This window comes from Meleagris gallopavo, chromosome 4, assembly GCF_905368555.1.
Source record: "Meleagris gallopavo chromosome 4, MGAL_WU_HG_1.1, whole genome shotgun sequence".
Taxonomy (NCBI): domain Eukaryota; kingdom Metazoa; phylum Chordata; class Aves; order Galliformes; family Phasianidae; genus Meleagris; species Meleagris gallopavo.
The window spans coordinates 19,517,335-19,543,744 of NC_139407.1; the positions used below are offsets into that span (position 1 = coordinate 19,517,335).

At 38.2% G+C, this 26,410-nt stretch overlaps 2 protein-coding genes across 4 annotated transcripts; one reads left to right on the top strand and one right to left on the bottom strand.

Moving 5' to 3' along the window:
• The first annotated feature begins 585 nt into the window (after positions 1 to 585).
• CENPU (centromere protein U) lies at positions 586 to 12,263 on the top strand. Its single transcript, XM_003205516.5, has 11 exons — positions 586 to 826; positions 1,735 to 1,852; positions 2,662 to 2,767; positions 3,628 to 3,715; positions 4,820 to 4,892; positions 5,961 to 6,078; positions 6,449 to 6,527; positions 7,445 to 7,492; positions 8,741 to 8,802; positions 9,723 to 9,879; positions 10,599 to 12,263. Exons 1-11 carry the CDS (start codon positions 776 to 778, stop codon positions 10,734 to 10,736), a joined length of 1,038 nt encoding a protein of 345 aa, XP_003205564.1. The 5' UTR covers positions 586 to 775; the 3' UTR covers positions 10,737 to 12,263.
• Positions 11,038 to 26,402, bottom strand: PRIMPOL (primase and DNA directed polymerase). 3 transcript variants are annotated; one of them, XM_031553069.2, is made up of 13 exons: positions 26,256 to 26,402; positions 21,973 to 22,157; positions 20,879 to 20,970; positions 19,826 to 19,967; positions 18,443 to 18,590; positions 16,216 to 16,431; positions 14,424 to 14,586; positions 13,273 to 13,367; positions 12,678 to 12,764; positions 12,494 to 12,602; positions 12,104 to 12,186; positions 11,974 to 12,020; positions 11,038 to 11,727 (listed from the first exon to the last, which is right to left on the bottom strand). In XM_031553069.2, the coding sequence occupies exons 2-13, from the start codon at positions 22,150 to 22,152 to the stop codon at positions 11,452 to 11,454; spliced, it is 1,638 nt and encodes a 545-aa protein (XP_031408929.1). In that variant the 5' UTR covers positions 22,153 to 22,157; positions 26,256 to 26,402; the 3' UTR covers positions 11,038 to 11,451. The 3 variants fall into 3 exon arrangements, with proteins under 3 accessions (XP_031408929.1, XP_003205563.1, XP_019470209.1); XM_003205515.5 differs by having other exon boundaries at positions 16,216 to 16,503; XM_019614664.3 differs by lacking the exons at positions 21,973 to 22,157; positions 26,256 to 26,402 and having other exon boundaries at positions 16,216 to 16,503; positions 19,826 to 19,962.
• Between the last annotated feature and the right edge of the window lie 8 nt (positions 26,403 to 26,410).

The window sequence follows — 26,410 nt, forward strand, 5'->3', positions numbered from 1 at the left end:
TTATTTTTCTCATCCTGTCAGAGAGAGCCTTCTGTGAGAGCCAAGCAGCGCTATCGTCTGTACTATTGCTTGTTGCCTAAGGCTTATGGTCTGCCAAATGGAGCTGCTTTGCTGTACCCAACGAATTCTGAGTATAGAGATATTTCCTATTAATACTAATGTGATACTGTGAGTTTAGGCAGAAAGTGTATGGATGCAGAAGGGCATCATCGGGGATGTGTGCCACTGCAGGGAGCTGATTTGTGCAAATAGAAGGCAGCCAGTAGCTGGGGGTGCTTTGGGGAGGGGGAGGAGGGGTTAATAAAGAGGGATTCTGCCAGAATGTGTTAACAGCAAAAATAGGACAAGAGATAACATTGCTGGAGGTCTGTGACTGGGGTAACGATGAACTTTCAGCCAGCACCGAACAAAACGGGATTTGCCGCTCCGGCTGGATGCCATTTGTGGTGACGTGTTGAAAGGACATCTCTAAATTACCGAGGAAACGGGGTTAACGGGCCCGTACTGAGGGGGCGGTATTGAGGGCGGGCAGGGCTCGCCTCCAGCCAATCCCCCCAGCCGCAACTTCCCGCTGCGGGGCGGGGCGGGACGCCTCAGCCGCTTCCGCTTCCGGCGGTGCCCGCGGCTGCTTTGAATCGCAGCGGCGCGGCCGTTGGGCGCTGTGAGGTGAAGCGAGGCCTCTGGCTGCTCGTTTTAAGACGAGGAAAACACGTCTGTATTCAGGGCTGTTCTTCGGCAGCTCTGTATTCGACTGTAAGTTTAGCGGTTTAGTAAGATGTCTTCTAAGAAAAGAACGAAGAGAAACCGTACTGGAGATGAATTCAAGGTAAAATTCTCCACTCTGAACTTAATTAATCCTGTGTTGCTTTACCGTGCGCTTCTGTCGTTGGTTCCGGCTGAGTGGTGCTTCCTGTCAGTTCTTTCTCCTTATGCACAAACATCAGTGAGAAAACTTCAGCCCGTGTTTGCAGGTGAACAGAACGGTTGCAAACACGTAATGAACCGATGCCCTTCCCTTTCTGTTTGAGTTATTCTGTGGAATATTTAACTTACAAACAAATTCTAACCTCTATAAGAAGCTGTGCTAGAACTTTTCATTTTTAAATTGAAAGTATTCAGTTGGACAAACCAGGAATGTTGTGTGAATATAGAGATGAAAGGAGATGCTTTAATGCCTGAAAAGGAAAAGGCTACAGGTCATAGACAGCAAGTATCAGACAGCTCTAAGATTACTAGGTGCATGTGCTTGGCTTTACAAAATAAGATATATGTAGCACATAATTTAAGTCACAGTAGTATGCCATAGAATGGCATAGATTGGAGGGGACCTTAAAGCCCTCCTAACCCCTGCCATGGGCTGGATGCCTCCCACCAGCTCAGCCTGCCCAGGGCTCATTCAACTGTGAGCACCTCCAGAGATGGAGCACCCACAGCTCTGGGTAGCAGTGCCAGTGCCTCACCGTCCTCTGAGTAAAGAATTTCTACTTAACATCTAACCTAACCTCGCAGTATATGCTGATGTTATACCATTGCTTCCTCTAGGGGAAAAAAAAGGTTGCTCCGAATGTTTTATTTTGTAGGTTAGTAGTCAATGCAGTCCATTTTAATTTCTAATCAAACAATGCAGTCCATGTTAATTTCTAATCAAAAAAATCTTGAAATTCATTGTCATATTTAGTCTGTTGTACACTCAGTCAGTGAGATGACTGAGCTGTTAATTTTGTACCCTACCAGGAACACAAAGGCAGTTCTCATCCTCGCCGGAAATTTCTTCTCCCTGAGGAACCTGATGTCTCAAGGATATCGAAGGTTGCAGGTGTAAACCAACTCGAGGAGCTTTGTGATTCATTTGGTTAGTATGAACTTGAATGTCTGATTTTCATCAGCTAAATATCTCAGTGCTTACCTAAGAAACAGCACTTCTTTGTCTGGGGGGAAAAGGGGAAGAGTTCAGAGAAAGTAGTCAGATAAATATATAAAAGACTAATACAAACTATAGCAAAGAAAGACTTTTATTTAAAGTCTAAACCTTTGTTTACTCTATACTGCATGTACATATGTATTTGCTGAGCTTTTCATGCACCTTCACTTTCAGTTTGTTTCAGTTTCTAGCAGCATTTAGGTTGGAAAAGACCTTCAAGATCATTAAGTCTCGGTCCACTGCTAAGCCACGTCCCTGGGTACCATATCTGCTTGTCTTGTAAATCCCTCTGGGGAAAGCAACTCCACCAGCTCCCTGAGCAGCCCCTTCCAGTGCCTGACCACTCCTTCCATGAAGAAACCATTCTTGACTTGTGATCTAAAGCTGCCCAGTGCAACTTGAGGCCATTGCCTCATGTCCTGTGACTTGTCTCCTGAGAAAAAGATACCAACGCTGCCTTGCTGCAGAGCAATGAGGTCCTCTCACCCTCCTTTCCTCCAGGCTAAGCAGCACCAGTTCCTTCAGCCACTCCTCGTAGGCTTTGTTTTCCAGGCCCTACCGACAGCAGATATGAGAATAGACACTGAAACTTTTGACTACACATACCTTTCCTAACCTCCAAATGTACTTTTAACAAGTATAGCTAGAGTGAGCAAACCTCAGAAATTCTAAATGCTGAATGCTAGATACTGCTGATATACCTGTATTTATCTCAGCAGCTTCTTTTCTGTTCTTCACAGATCAGCCTTTGCACAGTACTGCTGTAGACGCTTATGCAGAGGAGCACTCAGAAAATGAATCATCTAGTCATGTTCCAGCTCCACAAAGGACAAATGTGGAAAGAAGGTCTGGTGGAAAAATTAATTGCCAGCATTTAATTTTTCTTTTTTTAGATTAAAAGGGGAAAACTTTCTATTTGTCTGGTTTCTCTAACTGCTTGTTAGACATGCTTAAAATCTCCCAGATAAGAAGAAAAAAAAAAAAGCAGTAAGAAATGCAAGGAAGGTAGATAAATAAATAAATTACTCTGCCTTCTACTGGCAATATGTTGACTTAAATAGTTACTGGATTATTTTTTTTTTTTAAAGAAAAGAATGCCTGTGTGAGATACTAATTTGTCCATTAAATCTTGGTGTCAAAGTTTGAAAAGTAGCAAAATGGTAACAACAGGTTAACAAGTAAAAACCTGTTAAACTATATGCAACAAGAAAAATAACTTAGAGCAACTTTTAATATGAGTTTTAGTACTGTTATTGTCTGCTGATGCTGATTTGGTGCCAGTCTTAGTTCAGTGAAGGTCTTATTTGAAGGAATTAATGAGACAGTAATAGTACTTGTGAGGGTATGCATTTCTCTTTTATTTCCCCCTCAGCCCTCCAGTCCCCAAAGGACTTTCTCATTCCTCCTAAAATATACCAAGTAATAGCTTTCTCACTGGTTCAAAGTTTCTTCTGAAAAAAACTTGGCTATTCCTGTGGTTGATTAGAAATGATTTCTAAACTTTTGTGAGCTTTTCTGTTGAGGGATCAGGATTCTGCCCCCTTTATATGCCATTGGAACCTTTTAGTGTAGTTTGCTTAAAGGAGTCAAACTGCACACAGCAGTGCAAAATGTTCCCCGAAAATTTTGTTGATTGTGTGTGGAAAATAATTATTCTTCTTCAGTGTATGGTTGGTTTACATGTGGATATTTTTCTTTTATTCTAGTGAAAAGATGCACTTGAAGATGCCTGAAGGCGACGTTCACAAGTTCAACCAGAGTGGTTCTGTACATGAGCCCCTTAAGGAGAATCTGGTACGGAGAAAGATGCGCAAGTGTATCGGTCAGTTTGAGTTTAGCTTTGTGCCATGCCTGCACTGGGTAATGGCAGGGAAGGAAGACCTTTCCTTTGCTTTTTTAATACTTAGTTGTGTCCCAAATAAGTAAACCTACTAATATTCTTGTGAGATGGCCTAGTGTTAGGTGAACTTGTTAAACCTGCACTGCTCACATCAGTGGGGGATGTAAAAGCCAGGGTCCTGTAGTCCATTTTATTGCTCATTTGGGAATATGTGACTTTCACTTCTTGAATTTTTCAAATAAGTTTAATTATATCTAGAATATATTTTTTCAAATGCAATGCTACATAATATATAAATTACTTATTCTTGTTTGGTACTGAAGAGCACACTTGGGAGAACTGAATTTTTTGCTGATAAAATGAATTTTGAAAACATATTAGAATTAAATAAAAGCCAGTTGATTTTTTGAATGAATGTTTTTCCACGCTCAGACCTGAATTAGTGCAAAATACTTTTAGCTAGCTTAGCTTCTGGGGGCTGTGGAAGGAGAACTACCTACCCACAGACTTGAGAAAGTAGACCTGTGATAGAAGAAGCCGTGCAGTGGTTTATGTAAAAGCTTTTCATGTACTGAAATTAATTGAGATTATTGAGATACATGTTGTAAAATTCGGGACATAGTGTTAGACTTTCATCAGTAAGCTGCACGTATGAAGAACTGTTGTAGAATTGCTGTCGTGTTACAGAAAAGCATTCAGAGTCAGAAAATAATTGGGACAGATGTAGATGAAAAGGTGAGAAGTTATTGATCAGAGAACTGGTGCCTGTTGGTTCGCACATATTGGTGCCTGTGCTGAACTGAGGGGCCTTAAGCTTCTTACAGTGTTCTTCCTGCTGTATGCCCAGTACCTGTTGTGTACCTGCTTTGTGCAGCCAGGTAACTGCATAATCACTGTGCTGTGAGTCTGGTGAAACAGACCTAAGTAAATGGCACCAACATTTCTGTCATGAAATGCTGAAATACTTCCCTGCATTCTGCCTAATTACTATCTTTCAGAATTTTAAATGAGCACACCTAGGTTCTTCTTAACAGTTAATCTGCTTCTTTATATTGCAGAACGCTCCAAATATTACTCGATCTGAGGTGAAAAAGAAGGGACCTTCAAAGAAGAGTACACCAGATCCTTCTGGTAAAGTAGACCTTTCAAAACTTTTGTATACCTCTTCCTCATTCAAGATCAATACTTCTCCATAACTCAGTGGTTTTGATTTCTGGTGTGTAGCAGCATGCTTTTCTGGGAGGTTCCAGTTTTAATCTGGGTCTTAACACTCATTAGTGATGGATAAATTGAGGAGCTGGTGTGCCACACAGTTCTGATTCCTGTGGTTTGCATCTCTGGACTTGTCTATTCCTCGCTGGAGGGATAGAGCACAGGTGGTTTGCATTACTCTTTGCATGTACTTGGTTTCCTTTAGAGAGAAACCTTGGCTCCCTGGGTATGGAGCTGTAATGTGCCCTAGTAGATCGCTCGGTCTTGGTGCCTGGAGCACCTGGGGTTCTCTAGATTTACATCAAGGACATAGTGTGAAGACCTTTGAGACAGGGAGCTTCAAGACTGTGGCATTTCTTGGTAGGAAGAAACTTTCCCAGGGGCATCTTGTACTTGAATGTAATGGGTTACAGTTCCAAGGAAGCTAGATTTACATTTAGATGTACATGAAGAAACTTCATTTTTTTTTAATAGAAGTCATTAATATTGTTGTAACAATCTTTCTTTAAACTTTGAAATATTTTGCATATTTTCAGAATATGCAATATACAGCTATATCAATAGAAAATTGATACAAATTTATAGCAATTACATACATAGCAATTCATGATTCTTTGAGTAACGCAGGCTCCCCAAACTCAGTCTGATAGTTCTTGCGGCTGGCAGTGCTTGTGTCACTTGTGAAGTTTATCAGTTGGTGTAATTAATGGACTTTCTTGAAACTTTCTTGAAATGATGAAGAATAAGTAATAAGATTATATGATTGATCATTCAAATCTTTGTGTTCTCTGATAATTTTATTGTTTTCCAAAATTATTATAATTGCTCAGCCTAAAACATGGAATTAATTAATATTTTCCTTATTAAAAAAATTATATTAAAATGTTCTTAATTCTTAGTTATTTTAATGGTGGGTACAATAACTTCTGTTACTTCAGAGCATGTATCTGAACTGTATAATGCTTGTCTTTTATTGTGCTGTTTCAGTTAACAGCCCATCTTCTGTACAACTTTGGTGTCCCAGTGAGCTGAAAAGATCATCCAGAGATATCACAGAACTGGATGTTGTTCTGAGTGAATTTGAAAAGATAGCAGCAAACTATAGGTAAACATTCTGCTTTCATTTGACTGAGTACTCAAAGGTGTATAAGTAACATACTTTTTTGCTAGTGGACTGACCCTTTAAGTAATGCAGCATTAGTTACATTCTGTATTGTTTTAATGACTGTTAGGTTTCTCTGACACTTTTTTTTTTTTGCATGTGATCCTGGGAATTTGGAATTTTTCCAAATATAAGTACAGCACATCTCAGTTGATGTTCTCCAGTGTAGAAATGAGGTTATTGCTAGCTCATGAATGATTTGCAGCTGCTTGTGCTACTAGCTGTTGGGTTGTACTTGTATTCACAAGAGTATATCTGGATTTCTCCTTCACTAAAACAAATGAGTTGTGTTTTCTCCCTCTGACTTCTCCAGACAAAGCATAGAATCAAAGATGTGCAGAAAAGCTATCAGTGCCTTTTGTTCTGCTTTTGAGGACCAAGTCACTAATCTTGTAAGTACACAGTAAAGAAAAAAAGTGGTAATGATTATAGAGCTGTGTGTTACACTGCAATACACTGCAATATTTCACTGTAGTAAAATGGTTTTACGTTGTCCCTTAAAAACTTCATGATACTTTATATTTTCTATCTCTTGTCAGGTTGAATTAAATGACTTTCATGTTATGACTTGTTGCCTCTGCGCTGACTTTTATTAGAATTGCATTTAGACAATATTGCTATCGTGGAAACACCTTGCAAAACTGCTAGTTTTTGAGAATAGGGAAGCATCTGATAATCTTGAAGTTACTGTCATAGTTACAACATTGTGCATTAAAACTGGAGAGCTGTACAATTTGACTGAGGATGCAGTTGTGGAAAATGCTTTAAAAGCTCACAGACTGTCTTTGCTACTCCTGTGTGTAGCAACCTGGCTAAAGCCTTTAACACCTTAATGAAAACCATTGTTTGTTAGTGAAGTATGAACATATCTATCAAAAATCCCACCAAACTACTGGCTTGGAAGACTAACAATTAATCTCACTAATTACAGCTAGTAAAATGAAGCCAGACTTTGCTGTGATGAGTAAAATGTATGAGTACTACAATTCTATTTCCAAGTGATTCACTGGAATGAGCAGATTTAAAATGACTAGATTAATACATTTCCTGTGAAGTAATAGAAAAAATAGTGTAGGTAGTGTTACACAGTGGAGTAATGCTAATTGGTGCAAGGTGATTAATGGTGTGCAACAGTCTTCCTCTGGCAAGGGGGAAGAGTTGATAAACAACTGAGATACCTGTCATATTCCTTTGGAAAAGTGTTTTATTAAATAGCTTCTTGGTGTGATGGCAAAGTAATTCTTACATCACTTTTTAGGAGTATAGAGATGAAATCCAGATTCATCACCAATATTCTGTTCTTCCACAGATAATAGAAGTCCAGGAATTAAAGAATATAAAGAAAAAAAATGCTAAGGTAATTACATGTCTGATATATATGCTATCACTGGAATTAGCGTGCAGAGGTGATGTTGAAAATTCAGACAGTAGGGTGGAAGAAATACTTGTACTGTACATTTTTTTATCTACAGAAACAAGAGCACAAATGCAGCATGAAGAACCCTAGAACGTTTGGAGAAAGGGACTGAAGTAGCATGGTGGAATGCAAACTGCATGTGTATGCTGTTGGACTACAGACATACATTAGGACATGCATGGTTTTCATGCATGTGAACTACTCTTTATTTCTTACATGCTCATTTATTTTTAGCAAGCACTGGTGAACCCTCTGGAGAACCAATTAAACATTGGAAACTCACCTTCCAGAAACATAAATCAGTGTAAAATTTAGAAGAAAGCAGCAAAGACCTGTGGGAATAGCACTGGATTGTTTAAATAACAGAAGTCTAAGGGAGACACGTTCTCTTAGTGCATGCAAGATTTTTGTTCAGAGGAGGCAGTTCCTCTATTTGGACTTGAAATGCAAAACAGGAAATACAGACAGTTGGAGAAACTAGTGTAGGAGCAGAGAACTGTGGAGTGGTTTCATCAGGAGAGAGGTGAATGTTCCCACAGCAGGCAGATCTGAGAACAAGTTAGGCCCTATCTTCTACTGGTACATTATAGCTACAGTTGGTCTCTCACATGAGAAGTGTCTGTAGAATTACAAGGTCCGAAGGCAGAAAGTACCTGTCTAAGTGTGAAAGGGCAGTTGGACCAGACAGAAGATTGAAATTTGTTCTTTTTCCTGAGTATCTCTTTTTATTTAATTATTAAGCAACTTAACCTACTTAGCAGCTGCAAGCAGTGTGCACAGACTAACCTCTTCAGCAAACTTTTTGATGACTAAATAGCTCTTAACCAAAAGGATATTCTGACTGGTAGCAATTAATGTGCTAAGGATGAAAAGCAATTTGAGCTCATATAGTAAATTACTCTATAAAAATGAAAATTTTAGTACGCATCCAGCATTCAGTTGTTTTGTTTTCTTATTTCGAGCTTTATACATTTGTTTAAACTCAAGTTTATAGCTCTAAAATGTAAATTTTTAGAGAATTTTTTAAAAGCATCTATTTAAGAAAGCTCTGTTATGCTTAATTTCATAGTTCCAGCAGCCATACTGAATCATACGCATTAGAGTCTCAAAGAAAAAAACAGCCTTCAATATTTGAGTTGTTTACCCATTAAGTCACAAACAAGTTCAGTTTTTCCTCATTTGTTACAGGTGGTGGCAGACATCAACAAGAAAAGGCAGCGACTGATGCAAGTCAGAGAAAAGCTAAGTAGGTATGTTTCTAATAATGCACAGTAGCAGCTTGAAAAGCTGGAGGAGGCTTTCTTTTTAAAATCTGAAGTAAAAGCAACTTTTACATTTTATTTTGGTGGAACTCTAATTCTGTTCTGTATTGTTTTGTGTTTTTTATAGAAGCTTCGGGTAACCCTTCTGTGTTTCAGATAGTAATTCTTGCAGTGTTCTCTTAGGTTACTGTAGTTGCAGTGGATGGCACTTCAGACAGTGTGTTCTAAGAAAAGCACTGTTACAATTGGAATAGTAAAAGTCATGAAGCAAAATTTAGGAAGACAGTACAGAGTTTTTTGATGGTACGAGAATTTGTCTCTAGCCCCTCTCATGGGTTGAAAGCTGTCTTCGCGTTTCTTATTTGTTTTAATCATTTGATCATTTTAAGAAAGCTTTTCTGAGGCAACACTGAAATGAAAATGGCTGCTGGGTGTTCTGTTGCCGGAGTGCTGATCATGCTTCAAACATCATTTAATAGATTGAGTCCTTCAGCTTTCTTAGGCAGAGGAGTATCTAGTTTATAGCTCCTGAGTATGTTTCAGCATAGGCCCAGAACACCCCAGCCTGTAAGCTGGTGTCTGCGGCAGCAGGTTGCATATTTAAGCAATGTCAGAGGCACGGAAGTACTTAAGAGATTTGCTGTATTGTCAGACTTTATGGTAAAGTGTGGAAAAATGATGTAAGAAGTTTAGAAGGTGAAGGGTTTTTTTGTTTGTTCTTGTGGATTTGGACCTGTACTGCAATTGAAGTAATACGCCTATTTTTCTGTTTAAATAGTATGTTATTCTAACCTATGCTTTGTATTTCTGATCAACTTTTTCCTTAATTCTTTTGCAGAGGAGATGCACTCACAATTCCTCATGTTATAAATATTCAGATATAGTGATCAAAGCATGATCTTTTTCAGAACTGAACCACAACTGATGAAACTACAAAAAGAATATGCTGAGGTAGAGGAGAGGAAATCTTCCTTGAGGCAAGTAGTTCAATTCCTTGCTGATCTAAAGGAACTACAGCACGACTACTTGAATTACAGAGAAGAAAACCCAAGAAAGAAAGTAGCAGTGAGTATATTTCTGCATGTTTTTGAACTGTTCTGGATCAGCCTCCCTTCTGGAGGCTTTTTCTTCTGGATAGACATGCGTTCCTACTTACATTTGGCTTACATTAAATAGCAGTATTCTGATAAAAACACTTCCATGGAACCAACTTGAGAGTCATTGCTCTATCAGCATCTTGCTTTTTTTCTCTCATGTTAGAAACTGACAAATTTGAGAGAGAATTGATCCCCCATTTCTATTTCCAAGAATTAGAGCACGTAAACATAACTGCTATCCTCAGGTCTAGCATTTTTTTTAATAGAAACTATAGAAATATTAAGAGTGAGAAACTGGTAATCAAATTTTTGCTTGTTCCATGTTAGGGAAGGCTCTGGTACTGACATACATGCTCTATAATGTGGTTAACGGTTGGTAAAAGCAGCACTTGTATTTTGTGACCAGATTAACTTCTCATTAGTCTTAGATCTGTCCACTCTTACTGTGGCTGTCCTCATGACCTGGTGTGCTAATCTGGACAGTGCTAGGTGCCTATCATATATAAAAAAAAAAGCAGGAACCTGTTCTTTTAGAAGACTGTCTAACTTGGCTATTTTTTGCCTTTGGAAGTTACATTGCTCTATTTCAGATAGAGGAAAAGTAAATACAGATAGGTATGTGACTTTTAATTCTTGGGGAGAAAAAAAACACCAAATATTGCCCTTTAACTTCTTCCTTCACAACAGTATGGAACTTCCAGCCTACCTGCTCTTCTGGTGGAGTCACGGAGAATTCTACAAGCAGAAAGACACTTTCAAAATATTAATAGGAAACTGGAATATGCCCTGGAGGTACAGAGAGGGAAGTTATCCAAGGAACATTAAGCTCTTTTAATAGGCTTTTTGACTATAATTGATCATTACTGTAATGGACTGTGCTTTGCTTGGCTAATTGTTGTTGGTCTTTGGTGTTTAAAAGAAGTCAGTGACTTCATCAGATAGTATCTTTCTATTGTAAAATAGCTTACCTAAGAACTTAATTCAGAATGAAATAATTCCAGTTAATATAGTAAAACTCCTTGTACTCTGTCAACAACACTTGTTTTTTTTTTTTCTTTTAATCTTTGGTTATTTAAGTAATGTGATCTTGAAAACAATATGTACTTTAAAGAGGGAATGCACTGACTTTGGATGAACCAGCGACAGACAAATCTCTTTATTAAATCTGTACCAGAAATAAGTAGTTTTCTTCCATGTCTGGATGTGAAGAAATATACTATTTGGCTTATCAGTAAAAGTTGAACAAAGAGCTAAGAAAATAGAAATTGCAAGGCAGTAAGCCTTCAAAGTCCTAAATGTCTTGAAGCAGCCTTCATGAGGAGTTTCCAGCCCAGTCGTCTTCAGCCCGTGATCTCCTTACACCCGTTTAATCTGTTCTCAGGGTTGCTTGTTTTTAGCAGTTACTAGCTTTGTTGTCTAACAGCTCTAGAAAAGTGCTTTTGAACTACATCACAGTATCTTTCACTGAAGGCATGTGATACCCACGCTGTATTAAAGCAAGCTTTGTTGCTATTAGTCTGTTTGCTAGCCAAGTCTATGGTTAGCTGTCGTCTTTGTTACAAGTGTCTTGTTTCCATGACAATTCCAAAAGAACTTCATCAGGAATTTCTTCTGTGTTGTAACCCAGGCTATCATCTGCAGCTTCTGCTAGCTCCACATCTTCAGCACTTTCTACCAGATAGGCATCATCACTTGCACTGTCCCACTGAGTGTCTTGAGATGTGTTTTCTTCTCGAGAGGCTGGGCTGTCTGACAAATCTGCTGGGTTGGAATGTGATGTTACTTTTTCTTTTGTGTTCTCCTGTTCATCTTCCTCCTTTTAGAAACAAGAACATTCTTTATTCCATATTTCTAACTGAACTCTTGCAACTGTTGCAAATAATGAATGCTACAGAAAGCTGGCCAACAAGTTGCCAATGAGTTAATTTATGGCCACACTACCCCATGGAAGCCTGTTTTAATACTAATAGGAATATGTTAGTTTTCATCAGACTAAAAGTAGTGTATTGTATACAGGTTTTTTGCTAAAGAAGGCTTAGCATATTGATAAGACAAAACGTACCTCTATGAAAAGAGAAGACAAACATATCCTAGGTGGCAATGGAAGACCTAAAATCAAAGATAAGGTGTTTAATTAAAATTAAGATTCCAAAGAGTGTTAAATACAACTGCTTGGCACACAACATACATACTTTGTGATTTGAAGTTTTTTTCCTTGCAGACCGGATCGTGGCATTTCTGATACCAGACTTCCTTTTTTAGATCTACCAGAATCCTACGGATAAAATAATAATTTTGGTTTTTACTGACATTCTGTAAAGGAAATAAATATACACAATGTTGAAACTCTGACATTAAAGGAACAGGTTTTGTTTGTCCACAAACTACTGATAATGGTTTCACACCGACATGTGGCTCTTACATCACAAAGTAAATTTAGGAGAATTGTACCCTGACAGAGTAAGAGAGCAGAAATTTTAACAGGTGATGAAAATTTAAGTATTTTTATAGAATTGCAGTTGAGTAGAAAAATATGTAATAAAGCTGATTTTAAGTGAAAATTGAATAGTTAAAGAGCATACATGATGTTGTTACTTCTGTGAGCTCTTCCAATATTTTCACACCAACGGTAACCAGAAATATCATAAACAAGTATTTCTTCCCCTGAGAAATAATTCCATTGCCTTATCCCTGAAAAAGAAAATTACTTTTTAAAAAATACTGCTGCTGAGTATATTCATCTGGAAATAATGGCACAGTCATTACCTCCTTGCACCCCATCTTTATTAATCAAAGAACGAACAAAACAATCAATCTCTGGATATGGTGAATCCTGATAGCCTTCCATGGACTCTGTTTAAAAAAAAAAAAAAGCCACATATAATTACAGAAGCATTATGTATAACATAGTAGTAATGTACTGTTATATGCTATCTTTCTTCTGATTTTTAGTGAGGTATTCTGGGGTAAAAGGGTTAGAGAAAGTTGCCGTCGCAACTTGTGCTCTCACTGTGCTATTCTGAGTATCCAGCACCTGCAACCATATGTGCAGTGGCAGCAAACTGGTGTTTGACATGGAATGGCAAGTAGAGACCTCTCCCCAACCACCATCAGTAAGAGATGGAGAACTGGGGCAGAACATGACTGCTTGGGGACAAAGAGGGAAGGTAAGTGGCATCTGGGCACTGCAAAGTGCTGGAGTTAGTACAGATCAATACATCCCTACTCTGCCTTCTGCAGAAATCTAGCTGAGGAAGAGCTCTCATACAAGCTATCGGGCGTGTAAGTCACAGCACATCTAATTTAAATGTACATTTGTTTTTGTGCCCCTTCTCTATAGAGCAGAAAAGGCTTGCAGTACCTCTGGTGCTTCTGGTGGTTTTACTTCTTAAAAAAGCAGACATCTTTATTTCCTCTTCTAGAAAGCTAGATAGAATTTTTGTGTCATCTTTGGATCTGAACAAAAGAGAGAACGCAAAGGAAAATGTATGATTCTTGCAGCACAGCACACTGTGATATAACACAGCGTAGCGTAAGAGAACATCCCAGGGCAAGCAGCTCTGGGTACCCTGCCTGAGCGGAGGGGTTGGCCTAGAAGACTTCCAGAGGCCCCTTCTAAGGTCATCCATTCTTTTACCCCCCTATAATGCCTCTTACTGTCCCTGCAGCACTTCCCTGCAGAGCTTGCCTCTGATTGCTCAGCAGAGGGCAGGGTTTACTCCTTCAAAAAAGCCAAACTTCCCTGGCAGAAATCCCAGGAGCCAGCCATTTGGAGAACTAATGGTACACATTCACAGAAATATTTGCTCTAGGTATAATATTTGAGCATTTTGAAAAGTTTCAACTTTATTTTTCTTTCCATTCTGTCTGCGCTGAACTGCCCTTCTATATTGTTAATTATGAGCCAGTTGATTACAGAAGGCTAAAATCAATGCAGCAGAACTTCTCATCCATATTTATGACACATTCAGCTATTTCTGTGATATAAATACAATATATGGTTTGTGCTATCAGGCTACTGGCATCAATTCAAGAAAATGAACGCTTAAGAAAATGGAAGCAACAGAACACTTGTTTTCATAGAATTACACAGAGATACCATTTTAACCTTCTTCCTGTAACAGTATTTTTACTGGGATCATCTTAAGCTATAAGTCACTCTAGGGCCAACCTGAGGGTTAGGTTAGAAACAAACAATTTAGATTATTATATGAGGTAGCAACCAATCTAAGGAAGTATCTGTACCAAAGGGGAAATGTGGTGTGCAAGTAAACATGTACAAAAATCTTTTAATTTGTTAGCATACTTTGGACACTTGAATGAGGGTTAAAAATGGAAACTGAGTCCCAAGATTTTTTTCTTCAAAGCTAGGGAATTCCAGGAAAAACAGCAGTGTAACAGTATTCATGGACTACCTGCTTGTTCATAGCACTTGCTCATAGTGCATAGGAGAAAAATCACTGAAATGTGTATTTTAAAATATTTAAAATTCCACTGGAATTAAACCATTACCTAACATTGCAGACCAAAGAGGAAAGAAAATACGCTTCCTCCAAAGAAATGTTCTCTTCACAGTTAGGGACAAACTTATTATCCTCTGCTATTGTCAGAATCACGTTTTTTCCTGCTTTTGATGACTTATACATCCGGAAATTTCTGTTCCTTGTGTAAACTCCTACAGGAAAACAAATACTTGATAACATAACAGTGCTTGCTAGGATTTACTGTATATTTGTAAATAAAACAATTTTTCTGAGACTCAACTGAGGCTTTAAGGAATGGATGAAAACTGAGTGGTTTCAGCTCACTTCTCACAGAAAAAATGCAGCCAACTAAGATTATGCAAACACACAAATTCTTATATCCTATATAAGACATTGAGAATTTCCACATCAGCATCATTCTGATGTTATCATTGCTGAAGGTTTCTCTTCGGCATAAAACATGATTTCACAATAATTTTGTGAAATACCACTGAGAGTACAAAGCTAGTTATTTTAATCAGATAATGACATCACACTTAGCAGAATTCCTCTGTTCTGCATAGCAGACACAACTTGTCTGAAGTGTGTATCAAGAAAATGTAGTCTCAAAACCAAACAATTAAAAAGGTAAACATCACCTAATCTGTCTCAAGCTTTATCAGACTATCAGAGGTGGGGGCTTTAGTTGTGGATTGCATTTAATTTGCATGAAGGAGGAACTAAACACTCTACAACATCATATGCCTTTCTATCACTGTAGCCTTGTGCTGTAACTCAGTACTCCAGCTAGACTGGTTTAGCTTTCCACTTTTGTGGTAAGGTGGTAGCATAAATATTAAGGATTAGTTAATTTTGGGGACTAACATCAAATCCTTAAAAGGTGGATCGAAACAGTGAACAGTCTGTTTTCCTTTAATTTCCATTCTCTAATATCTCAAAGGAATTGTAGTTAGTAGATATATAGTGATCCTGAATCAGTAATAGAGAAGCATAACAAAATACCAACTTTGGGATTATGTTTCAAAGATCAGACGTACTCAAGGTGTACTATAAAGGCTAGCAATAGAAATGATCCTGTGTATTCCATTGGAAGAATTTGAACTCAGAGGGGTTCTTCAGTGAAGTCTAAGAAAAAACACGGTAATTCTTCAGATACATAAATCACTGCAGTACAAAAGCGTGCAAAGCTATTTTCACTCAGGGCAAAGATTCCAGATTATAAGGGTGGAGGAGGGTGGCAATTTCCAATTTCAATTTGACTATGGGTGTTGTGCTCCTAAAGATTATTAACGTTTTAATGCCATGAATAGGCAAGGAACAGGTGGGGCATGAAGTGTCCAACCCTAATTTCTATTATTCTGTCATCAAAATCTAACAGCTGCCATTCCAAACAGAGGAAGACATCTCAATTCATATGTGTATAACAAAACAAAAGACCACACCTTTAATGCTTGCTCTATAATTAAGCAGTTTCTAATTCAACTGAAACGATAATAGTATGTCCCCTTTCAATCAAATAGGAGCAGTAAGTCCTTTGGAACAAAATCCATTAGAGCTGCATAGCGAGTATTTCTTCAAACTGTTGAACAAAGTAATTAAATATAGTACATATAAAAAGTTCTAAGGGCCAAGAATCTGTGATTCCTTTGAAGTACAATGTTTATGATTGTTGTTTTAGCATGGATAGTATTTGGTTTAAATTCTGAACGTTAAGAAAAAAACAAGAACAATCTTAACAATTCTGTTATCAAAGATTAAAGGCCTGATTGCTTAACTGTTGCTGCATCCTAAGCAGGTTTAAAAGCACTTCTTATACTTACCTAGATCCACAAAAAGTTGCTTATCTCCTTCTTTGTTATTTACTATTAGAAAAGAAAATTCAGAGTTTTCTCCATGGTATGATGTTTCTGTTTCGTTTCTTTGGTCAGCAATGGCTGGCCAGCCTTTGGAGGCATCTTTGACTGCAGTGAAGTTTGTAAGAGAGCCATCTAAGTCTGTTGGTGCAGGACGCTGAAAAATATATCCTGTTTCTCCTTCTGCAATGGGAGCAGTGACATTACTCTCCATTAACCTTATGGCAGGCTGCAAAATGGTTTTCACAAAGTTACCTTATAAACAAAACAAAACACAACTGTATGAGTCAAGAAAATCCTAATCACTCTTCTGCAAACATTTTCAAAACAACCAAGATGGAAGCAGGTGCAGCTGTTTGGGTTTTTTTTTCATCTCCTGGATTTTGCTAGTGAATAAGGAGCCAATGCTTGGCAAAGACTTATACCTTTTTTTTTTTTTGTTAAACATGAGAAAATAAGCAGTTGTGTGTGCATTAAATGCATCATATGGCTGCTATCTTTCCCTTTACAATTTTATTGCAGAGAAAGAGAAATGAATTGCTTTGGTAACCACCTCATTAGAAATAAAGAAAAATAATGAAACAGAAATGCGTATGCTGTCACTGCAGTTTTCCAACCCAAGATTCTGACCCAAATTCAGTCTCGGATAAAAGAGCAAAAATGAAACAAATGTCTTTTGTAACTTTCAAATATTTTCCCCTACCCATCACAACACCTGTACCGTTGCAGTTATTACACGCTGGCGGTCAGGGCCTCATTTTTAGGACATCCTTCTGTGTGTGACTCCTGACAAAATGCTTGAGAAATGATATCGAAGATGAGGTCATTCATTTTCCAGAACAACAAACTATGATAAATTTAAAAACATTTGAACATGTCTTAAAAATATATTAGCTCTTTTAGTTAAATATTAGACCAGAATCTTCCTGTCACATTGAAGGATACACATTTTTTCACGTAGATTATGTGAAGTTATTTTGTGAAACTGCATTTCTAGATATTTTCTACCACAGAGCATTTTGCACCACGTATGAAGGTAGTTTTCAGATGGGTTTATCAAATAGGTTACTAAAATGCATTAATGAAAAGTCTGGATTGTAATGTTACTGGTAACATGCGTGAGTTTAACTGACAGACTGCAATTATAAAATGCATTCATACTGCGACTTCAACATTTATTGAAAAGGCAAAGGCCTTTTTAACAAGAACATATATAATTCTCTATATATTTTAGTCTGAGAGTAAATGTCAAATTCACTTAACAGTCGAGTGACAAAACTCTTAGCTAATGAGCTAGAATAAATAGTTTAAGCTTCTACTGAAAGAACTGACTAACACAATTTAGTTATCAGGATCACAGGTTAAAATTTCTGTCATACCAAATTATTTATCATCCATGTATTACATAAGAATTTTCTAGTGGCACAGGAATTAAAGACCATACTTTTAAAATAAACATTGCAATGATCCTATTCAGCTCCTTTGCTGTTGCTATGGCGTCATGTAAGAAGTAACTGTTCTGTGTCACATTTGGGAATGGCAGCCAATATCCTAAGCAAGTTGCTAGTAAATTCAACAGTCTGTTTACTTTGCCAAGTGAGCTACCCCTCAGAGTTTTAGTGACACGGATTCCAGTGATCTTAAGAATTAAAAATGGTTCTGAGACAATCCTGACCTGGCAACTTTTGTGTGTGTGTGTTGGAATTGCTCTATCCCAGGAAATCCCAACTTCCATCAATTAAAATTGCTTTCAGCTTTCTCTGAACCATGTTTATATGCACCAGTGGCTTGAAGCCATCCTCATCTTGGCTTTCTGATGCTGTGCGGAGCCCAAACCAGTTATATTTACAGCCAGCAGCCTTAACTTTAATTGTATTATCCTTGCATTAATCTGAAAATTAACTAATTATTGTAAAATAGTTTTCAGGCCAAATAACAGTCCAGCCAGTAGTTTTATAAGTAAAACAGAAACACAAAAAGTTATGTTTTTACAAAAACAAATGATAATTATAGAAAAAGCAAGTAAAAGATGAGTTGAGGAATAATGACACTTAAATAGCAACAGTCATTTTTCTGAGATATTTGTTTCCACATACCAATTAATAAAAATAAATATTTGAATGTGAGATGGCACTGTGAAGAGTCAAAACCTTGCCATTTATTTCTAGCGCGTAAGAGAAAAGAACACACTTACCAACATGAATGTTATCCTTAAATACAGTCTTGCAGGGTAGGAATATTAAGTGCCGACTAAATTTTTCGTCAGTACTGGAATCTAAATTCAAGACATCTCTGGCTGAGCAGTTAACATCATACAGTTCTTTTAGCTTCTGGCTGACAAGCTGAAAATTATATGGACATCAGTTTGGCTATTTTCTCTAGTATTTTTAAAGTGGAGTCTGTGAAATCTAACACAAATGCAGATTATGGGTTTTTTTTGCCTGTCTTTTTCTCTCGTTTTGTGGGTACAATTAATTAACTCAAAATATACAAAAATAGAACTGTATGTTTGGTACATATTGTACCTTTTTAACTGAGCGAATCACTAGCAGCAATAAGTTGAGCAGTTTTTCAGGTCAAAATCTAATGTAGTGCCTCTATCCTCATTCCCCCCTCCTGCTGCCCCCAAAACAGTTCACACCCACAGCAATGCACACCCACTACAATCTAAACATTTTTAGATGGCATTGAGAATCGATAGGTCTGGAAGCTTAACTTTATAGCATCTCATGTCCCCCAGCAAATCCAAAGATCTCTTCCTAACCCTGGAAATCTCTAGATTTCAGAATTTATCTACAGTGGAGTACAGCCTAACAGATTCTATGTCATCTAAAGGTTATTTACAAAGGAATGGCCTCAATTATCTTTCTTTCCATTCTAGCTAGAGACACATAAGCATCAGAGGTCTTAAAAATAAACAGCCGCTGACAAAGAGGTGTTGTGTTATGATGGAACATAAGACATTCTAGGAGCCTGCTTTATTTCTCATTTTGCAGTTGCACTAGGTCTCATTTTCCAATCAAATTTGCAATAGAACAGAAATTTGCACTATTTAATAGAATTGGCAGTTAGCAAACATTTAACTTTAGGTGTCAAAACTGATGAGTGCAGTCACCTGGTTTTCTCTACATCATTATCTAAATCAACTACAATGAAGGTGCCTAAAATTAGGAGGATTTCGTCTGAGCTTTGATGTGACTGCACCCGTTAGCATAGGGAATGATCTGAAGAATATTCAAATGGAACTTTTATTGATGCTATTCTGAAGAATAACTAAAACACTCATTCACTTTTACAGCTTTGAAGTGCCAGAGCACATAAAACAATCTGCAAGCAAATTCATAACAGTAAACCTATAGTGAATACAAGTGTTCCGACAACAGTCATGCTTTAGCATGAAGCAGGCAACCTAAGCTGTAATTAAAATCTACTTTTCACTTCATTAAAAATACCCACTAACTCTGTAATTCTTCATTTTACTACAGAACAATCAAGATGAAGTGCTAAATACTTTGGTTTTATATTAAACCAAAACCAATCTCGCATTAGTCTACAGCATGACTATGTTCCAGTTTACCTCAATTAGCTTTGCAACCATATCCTTGCCATCAGCACCAGGATTTGCTGCTTTGTAGAACTCCAAATCAAAATAAAGTTTGCAAGCATCTTTTTCAGGAATTACTTCATAGCAATGCATAAGACTTGTTTTATAACCTTTGCTAAGGAAAAACAAAAACAAATCACAACTTCTCATGATAAACATTATAGATACTCATCAATTGCAAACATGAATCCCACGAGTCCTAAACATTCTTTTATTTTTTAGTCAACCACTCATATTCAAACCAGTAATGGCTCTTTAACAGTTTGAAAAAAAATGTAACTAACTTCAGAAAATTTACTGACATTTGCCTGGTCTAGAATGAGCTTAAGTTTGGAAAGTATTTCCTTTCCCACACATATCCCCCCAAGTCTTACAGTATGTGCTATCAGCAGAAATGGTGTTGAGAATTTAAGGAACGATGGAAACTACAGAAAAAAAAATCTTATCATTCATATGTTTTAAGCACAAAAAAAGGGAGGTTACATAGACTTCTTCCAACTAAATTAAATATTAAGAAAAATCAAATCTTGTTTTTAAATTGAGAAAAAAACCCTCGAGTCTACGGTTCATACAAACATTGACTCTTAGTTGTCTTTTGCTTTAAAACCAGGTACTTTAATGTAAAACAAAAATTAGAAAAAAATGTTCAGCATGTGATCCAATTGTCCATATCCGAAACTACATCATGCAAAAGCAAGACAGTTAGTAATTGGACATTTATACCAATACTAATACAATTCATGTTGAAATAGGACTAATCATTGAGATATGTTTGTGTCATTTGTTGACAAGATCCCTAAAGAAAACTGATAGTCAAATCTACTGTTTTAAGTTCAGTGGATGGAATCCTTAATTCACAGGAAATAATGGCCGACTTCAACTCAAAGGAAAATTGAAAACCACTGTAGAATAGAGATTTGTCACTATTAAGATTATTCCTATGACCAAGATCAAACCTTAGTCGTCCCATTACAGTTCTGTGATACTTCACCAGTAAAGTATAGAGTATTTTTTTCAAATACTTACGTGTAATAATGCCAGAGCTCTTTATATGTAGTCACGAGGTAAAACCTCTGTCCATTTTGTGTGTTCTTTTCCAAGGCAAATACATGAACATCCTTTTAAAATAAAAACAGAATTATTTATTAAAAATAAAAATAAATCAGAAGGCTTCAGAAGTTCCTATTCGACATTCATTTTTTGGTCAAAAGGTGGTAAATACAGGGAAATTCTAAGTATAGATCACTTATCCTTTTTCAACAGAAGTAGCAGCTGTTTTTAATTAGCGTCATCCTAATTTTATTTACATGAGTGAAAACAAGAAGCTTTTCTTTGCTGTGCATCAATATACATTCTGTAAGTCCTTTTTTCCTGATCAAGGAAGTGCAAGTGCATGTAATTGGAGGAAGGCCAGTGTCCTGACAGGATATCACTGACATGATGGCAGCATATGGCTTTAGACCCTATGCCATTTAGATCCAAAAATGGAAATCTGAAACCAAAACCAAAACATCACTGCAGCTGATACAGTGAATGTACATTCGGGAAAGCAAGAAAATCAGTATTACTTGAACACGTAACGCAGCAGAGGAAAATGATACGCTGCATTACGTTTCTTTAGAAGCAGCAATTTGAAAAGTATTAAATGCAGAGAACTGGAAAAGATACATTTTGCATAATATATTTATTTGGATCACTACTTCACAGCATCTGATCTTGTTACCCTGATGGTAGTAGAGAGTTGTATTGTTTGTCATTTTGTCTCTGACTCTTGTCATTCCCTTTTTCTTCCTCATTTTTGCTTCTTCTCCTATGCAACTCTCACTTCCTTCCCATTCTTCTGCCAAACCTGAAAGCTTCCTTCTCTTCAGAAAGAAGATATGATCACTACAAGGTTACCAAAAGCTATTTTTCCTATTAGAGGTTAATTCCAGGTATCAATTCTTATGTTCCAAGTAGTACTTCTTAGAGCTATCTCCAGAAAAATTAAAATAATGATGTATCAGGTCTGCAAAAAAGGGGATCTTGCAATGTGATAAAGATTTCGTTGTTCACCAAGTTTTTCAGTCAAGTTCAACATTAAAAGCACCGAAGAGCAGAGATATTCACTAACGATTTACCTCCTTGCAGGTTTTCACAAATCTGAAAGCTTCAGCCTGCCGACAAAATATTTTCCAAACACGGGATGGCTGAAAAGGTTTGGACAGTCTTGGTTTATAAACTGTAGGAAGAGGGTTTCTTTCATAGTAAGATGCTAGTTCTTCAACTTTCTTCACTCTTTCTTCCCATTTTCTCTTCATTTGTCCTAAAGTAATTACAAATAGATCGCTATCAATTTTTGTGATTCACTTCTAACTTCTTCGATACTCATCACTGCTTTTGATTCTTCCTCTTGTTGAGCATACTTTATTTAATGACTAGGAATAGACAATGCTCCAAATCAACACCTAACCTTGTCTACGATTCTGCTTTCAAGATTAAATACTTTCACACAGAAAATGATTTATTTTCCTATTAATATCATCAAAGATCAACTCAACAGATGTAGTAAAGGAAGACCTAGGAAGTTTCATTTTTGCTAACAAAATGGTGTTAATACATTCCTCCTGAAAAAGTATACAGAGTGGTTTAAAGCAGCTAAAAACAACACTAGTGAGGAGTGAAAAAAAACTATTACTTCTGCTTCACACTCAGATAAATAAATTATAAAATTGATTTTTGTGGGAAAAACATCACTTGGGTTCCTGATAAAGAGATTTGAGTAACTCTAGCTCTAAGCTTCTTTATTCTCAAAGTAGAAATATTTGAAATCCAAAATAAGTGCTCCATTACTTGCTGCCAACCCTTGCTATCGATTACTATTTTCATCTGCTTTACAATCTCATACTCTATATCCTTTCCTGCAGATTTAAAATAGCAATCCCATCTGTTGTCAAGAAACAGCACGTGATGCTGTAATGCTTGCTATCACACAACCTTTAAACTCATATAAAGTAATCCAAATGCTACTAAGTAAGGTAGTAAAGCAAAATAAGTACGTTACCATAACACATGTATAATTATTTTTAAATGTTATTAGCTATTTTTCTGGGAAAATCCAATGCCCCTCAGCACTCCTGCAAATGGGTAAGAGCATTACTAGGAAAATGTGAAACAACAGTGTATGGAAATTGTTAGGTCGTGGCCCGAACCAGTGACTGAGCAGCTGGTGAGGGGGTGTAGCCAGCCCAGGGAGCACAGGTGAAAGCAATTCACTTGTGTGACTGGCAGGGGGCAGACCCTGGCTCCACCTCTCCCTAACTTCATTTAAGGGCTGGCAGCCACAAGCATCTTGGAGGTCATCTCCTTTGGAGTGTTTGGTGAGCCCTGGTCCTCAGAAAGGGGGTAAGTGATTCCTTCTTTATTACCGAACTCTAATTGCTACCTTTTTTGGGTTTAAAGCAACCACGTCTGCTGCTAACTTACAAGCAGGAAGAAGAAGTAGTAAAATAGAAAAAGAAAACCAACAAAAGAAACTTGGAAGTATATTTTCTGTTCTTCCTGGCTCAATTACTATCCAGCCCTTAGATCTCATAACTACATGCCAGCTGCAATAGAAGATTTAAAAAATGAAACTAGGTATAAGCATTCAAACCTTTAACAAGATTTGTTCCCAAGGTGAGTTTACACATCTAAATATCCCTGTGGGCCTCAAAGCCCAAATGTTAGGTCTTCTGAATCCCGTTTCCATGTTTTCCATTGTAAAGTTTCCTTGTTTTGATAGCTTAGTCCACTCTAAGTAAGAGTACTAATTTCATGTATGAGGTCAAACATATCTACAGATGCTACCAGTCTGCTGTCATAATAATTTCCTCTACTCCTTTCCTTTTAAGGCTATTAGTTTCTTCTTTGGAAACAAAAAGAGAAATGCCGTCAGCATTTCTGAGAAGTAAATCTTTGGTTTCACTTTGCTGATAGCCCTGCTGTAGATGTAAATGAAGTGGGTGCCAAAGCACAACAGACATTACCCCGAATCAGAACCTTCCCACTAGGTGACCATTCAAAAGAAGAGGGGAAAAAGCTCACTCCCCTTAATTTTGCGCTCCTTTTCAGCTTCCTGTTTAGATTAGTATGCTCCCTGCCAGAAACAGCTGTTGGGGTGATATCTGAACCTGGGCAGAGGTTGATGGCTTTGAGATCCATTGCTGTTACTTCAGTCCAAACAACTCTTAACTTCTCAGCAGTCCAACATGTCATGTTTTTTTCCTAGCATGTACATTTATACCTACAGACCAGCCAGACTTCTGGGTTTATCAGGAAATTCCTGCTTTCTTATGGTCACTTCTGTCCAAGAAGTAGGAGGAAGGATTATTTTTAACTCACTTGCAAGAAAGAAATCTTCTTAGCAATGTGTGTGGTGGTTTTGATTCAGCAGAATGATAGCGAGAAGATGCTGAGAAAACATATCTGATGGGAGATGACTTAATGGATATGCTATTCCTTTTTCCCCATTTGATGAAAGACTACTTCTTTAATTGATGAGAACATTAGAGTTCTTAACTATTTATACCTTAGCCTTGTGGTGGTGTTTTTAAACAAATGAACTTGTTGTTTCAGACATGGCAATTTTCTCCTTGCTACAGAGGAAGGATATGCATAATTTTGTCATGTGTAACCATTGTTTTTGTTAAGTAAAACTCATACTCAAAATCTATTATGCTTATGGACAAAACACCCTCCACACCTGCTGGGAAATGAAGTTCAGACATGCAAATCAGCCACTGTTTAAAATAATGCCTTTTGTTTACACTGGCTTCCTGGCCTACATGACTCAAGCCGTGGAGCTCCTATCATTCAACACCAAGAAGTTCATCCAGCCTTAGAGGAATCTACTAGATAGCTTTCTCCCTAGTGATAAACTTCTTAATGTATGTGAAGAACAGCTTAATTGTCTTGATGCTGAGCTGGCCTGTGGCACACTAATGAATGCAGCTCATCTTCCCTCAGCAGTAACAAGAAATGTTACATAAAATGGCTTGAATTGAAAGGGACCTCAAGGATCATCTAGTTCCAACCCCTGTGCCACAGACAGGGCTGCTAACTGCTAGACTGAGTGCTAGATGAGGCTGCTCTGGGCAGCCTGTGCCAAGGTCTCACCACCCTCTCTGTGAAAAGCTTCCCCCAGTATCTAATCTAAATCTTCTCTCCTTTAGTTTGAAACCCTTGTCCTATCACTATGTGCCCTTGTAAAAAGTCATTTCCCTCCTGTTTATAATTCCCTTGAAGGCTGTAACAGGGTCTCCCCATTGCCTTATCTCCTCCAGATTGAACAAGCCCAGTTTCTTCAGCCCCTCTTCATGGGAGAAGTGTTCCACTTCTCTCAGCATTCTTGTGGACCTCCTCTGGACCCTCTCCAAAAGTTCCACATCTTTCCTGTGCTGGGGGCCCAAGACCTGGATGGAGTACTCCAGATGGGACCTCAGGAGGGCAGAATGCTGAGGGACAATCTCCTCCCTCCCATTGCTGGCCACTTCTCTTCTGATGGAGTCCAGGATGCTGTTGTCCTTCTGGACTTCAAGCACACACTGCTGGCTCGTGTTAAGTTTTTCATCTGTCAGTACCCCTAAGTCCTTCTCAGCAGGATTACTCTCAAGAGGTTCTTCTCCCAGTGTGTATATGTAGCTGGGATTATCCCAACCCAAATGCAAAACCTTGCTCCTTGCTTTGTTGAACCTCATTGGGTTTATATAGGCTCACCTTTCAAGTTTGTCAAGGTCCCTTTGGGTGGCATCCCTTCTGCCAAGTTGCCAACTGCACCGCTCAGCTATACTGAGTTCCTAATATGAGGAGTAGCATCTTCTACAGATAAGATTCTGGGATTTTTGCACAAAAGGCAGGATATCAGACCTGGTGATAGTACCTCGACAAGTAGGATGAGGATCTATTTTGAGAGGCTGGAAACTTCCTTTCTAACCCTAAGCTTATGCTGACTCTGGCCACTGAAGATGAAGGTATGAATAAGAAACTAAGAAGGTGACCTGCAAGGTAATGATGGAGTTGGAACTGCTGCACAGATTGCAAGTGCTATTGCAGAAGGTGGGCACTGAGATGCTCCTGGAGACGAGCTCAGCCTCCACCTGGGGATAAGCTGTACATGTTCCCAGTCTTTATCACATAACCTTGGAAGATGAACCCATGTTAAGCCACAGTCCTGCTCTGACCCACCTCAGTACTTCTATATTTATTTAGTGCCCTGAAATCGGGGCAGCCTCTCTTCGGTGAGGCTCCTTGCAAGTGCCTTAAGGCTTTAATTTTATGAGCGTCTGTTCTGACTGTCAGAAACGCAATTCCTTCCAGAAGACAGAAGCGAAGCAGAGTGGGAGGCCGCATGGCGCAGTTTCGCACACGGCCGGCACGTACTTACAGCGCAGAACCCAAACTTCGCCCGCAGGCAGCACACCCGAGCCGACGGCTCTGTCCCACCTCAGGTCCCGGCGGGGCACGCCGCACGGCTGCCTGCTACTCGCTCGCACCGAGCATTACCGCAGCGTTACTGCTCTGAAGCACGGGGACGCGGCC

Coding starts and splice junctions, on each gene's coding strand:
- CENPU (XM_003205516.5), top strand. CDS start 776: ATGTCTTCTAAGAAAAGAACGAAGAGAAACCGTACTGGAGATGAATTC. Junction 6,079..6,448: donor AAGATAGCAGCAAACTATAG/GTAAACATTCTG, acceptor TGACTTCTCCAG/ACAAAGCATAGAATCAAAGA. Junction 8,803..9,722: donor GTCAGAGAAAAGCTAAGTAG/GTATGTTTCTAA, acceptor GATCTTTTTCAG/AACTGAACCACAACTGATGA.
- PRIMPOL (XM_003205515.5), bottom strand. CDS start 22,152: ATGAAGAGAAAATGGGAAGAAAGAGTGAAGAAAGTTGAAGAACTAGCA. Junction 12,765..13,272: donor AACCACCAGAAGCACCAGAG/GTACTGCAAGCC, acceptor TTTTTTAAACAG/AGTCCATGGAAGGCTATCAG. Junction 12,603..12,677: donor TAAAGATGGGGTGCAAGGAG/GTAATGACTGTG, acceptor TTTCTTTTTCAG/GGATAAGGCAATGGAATTAT.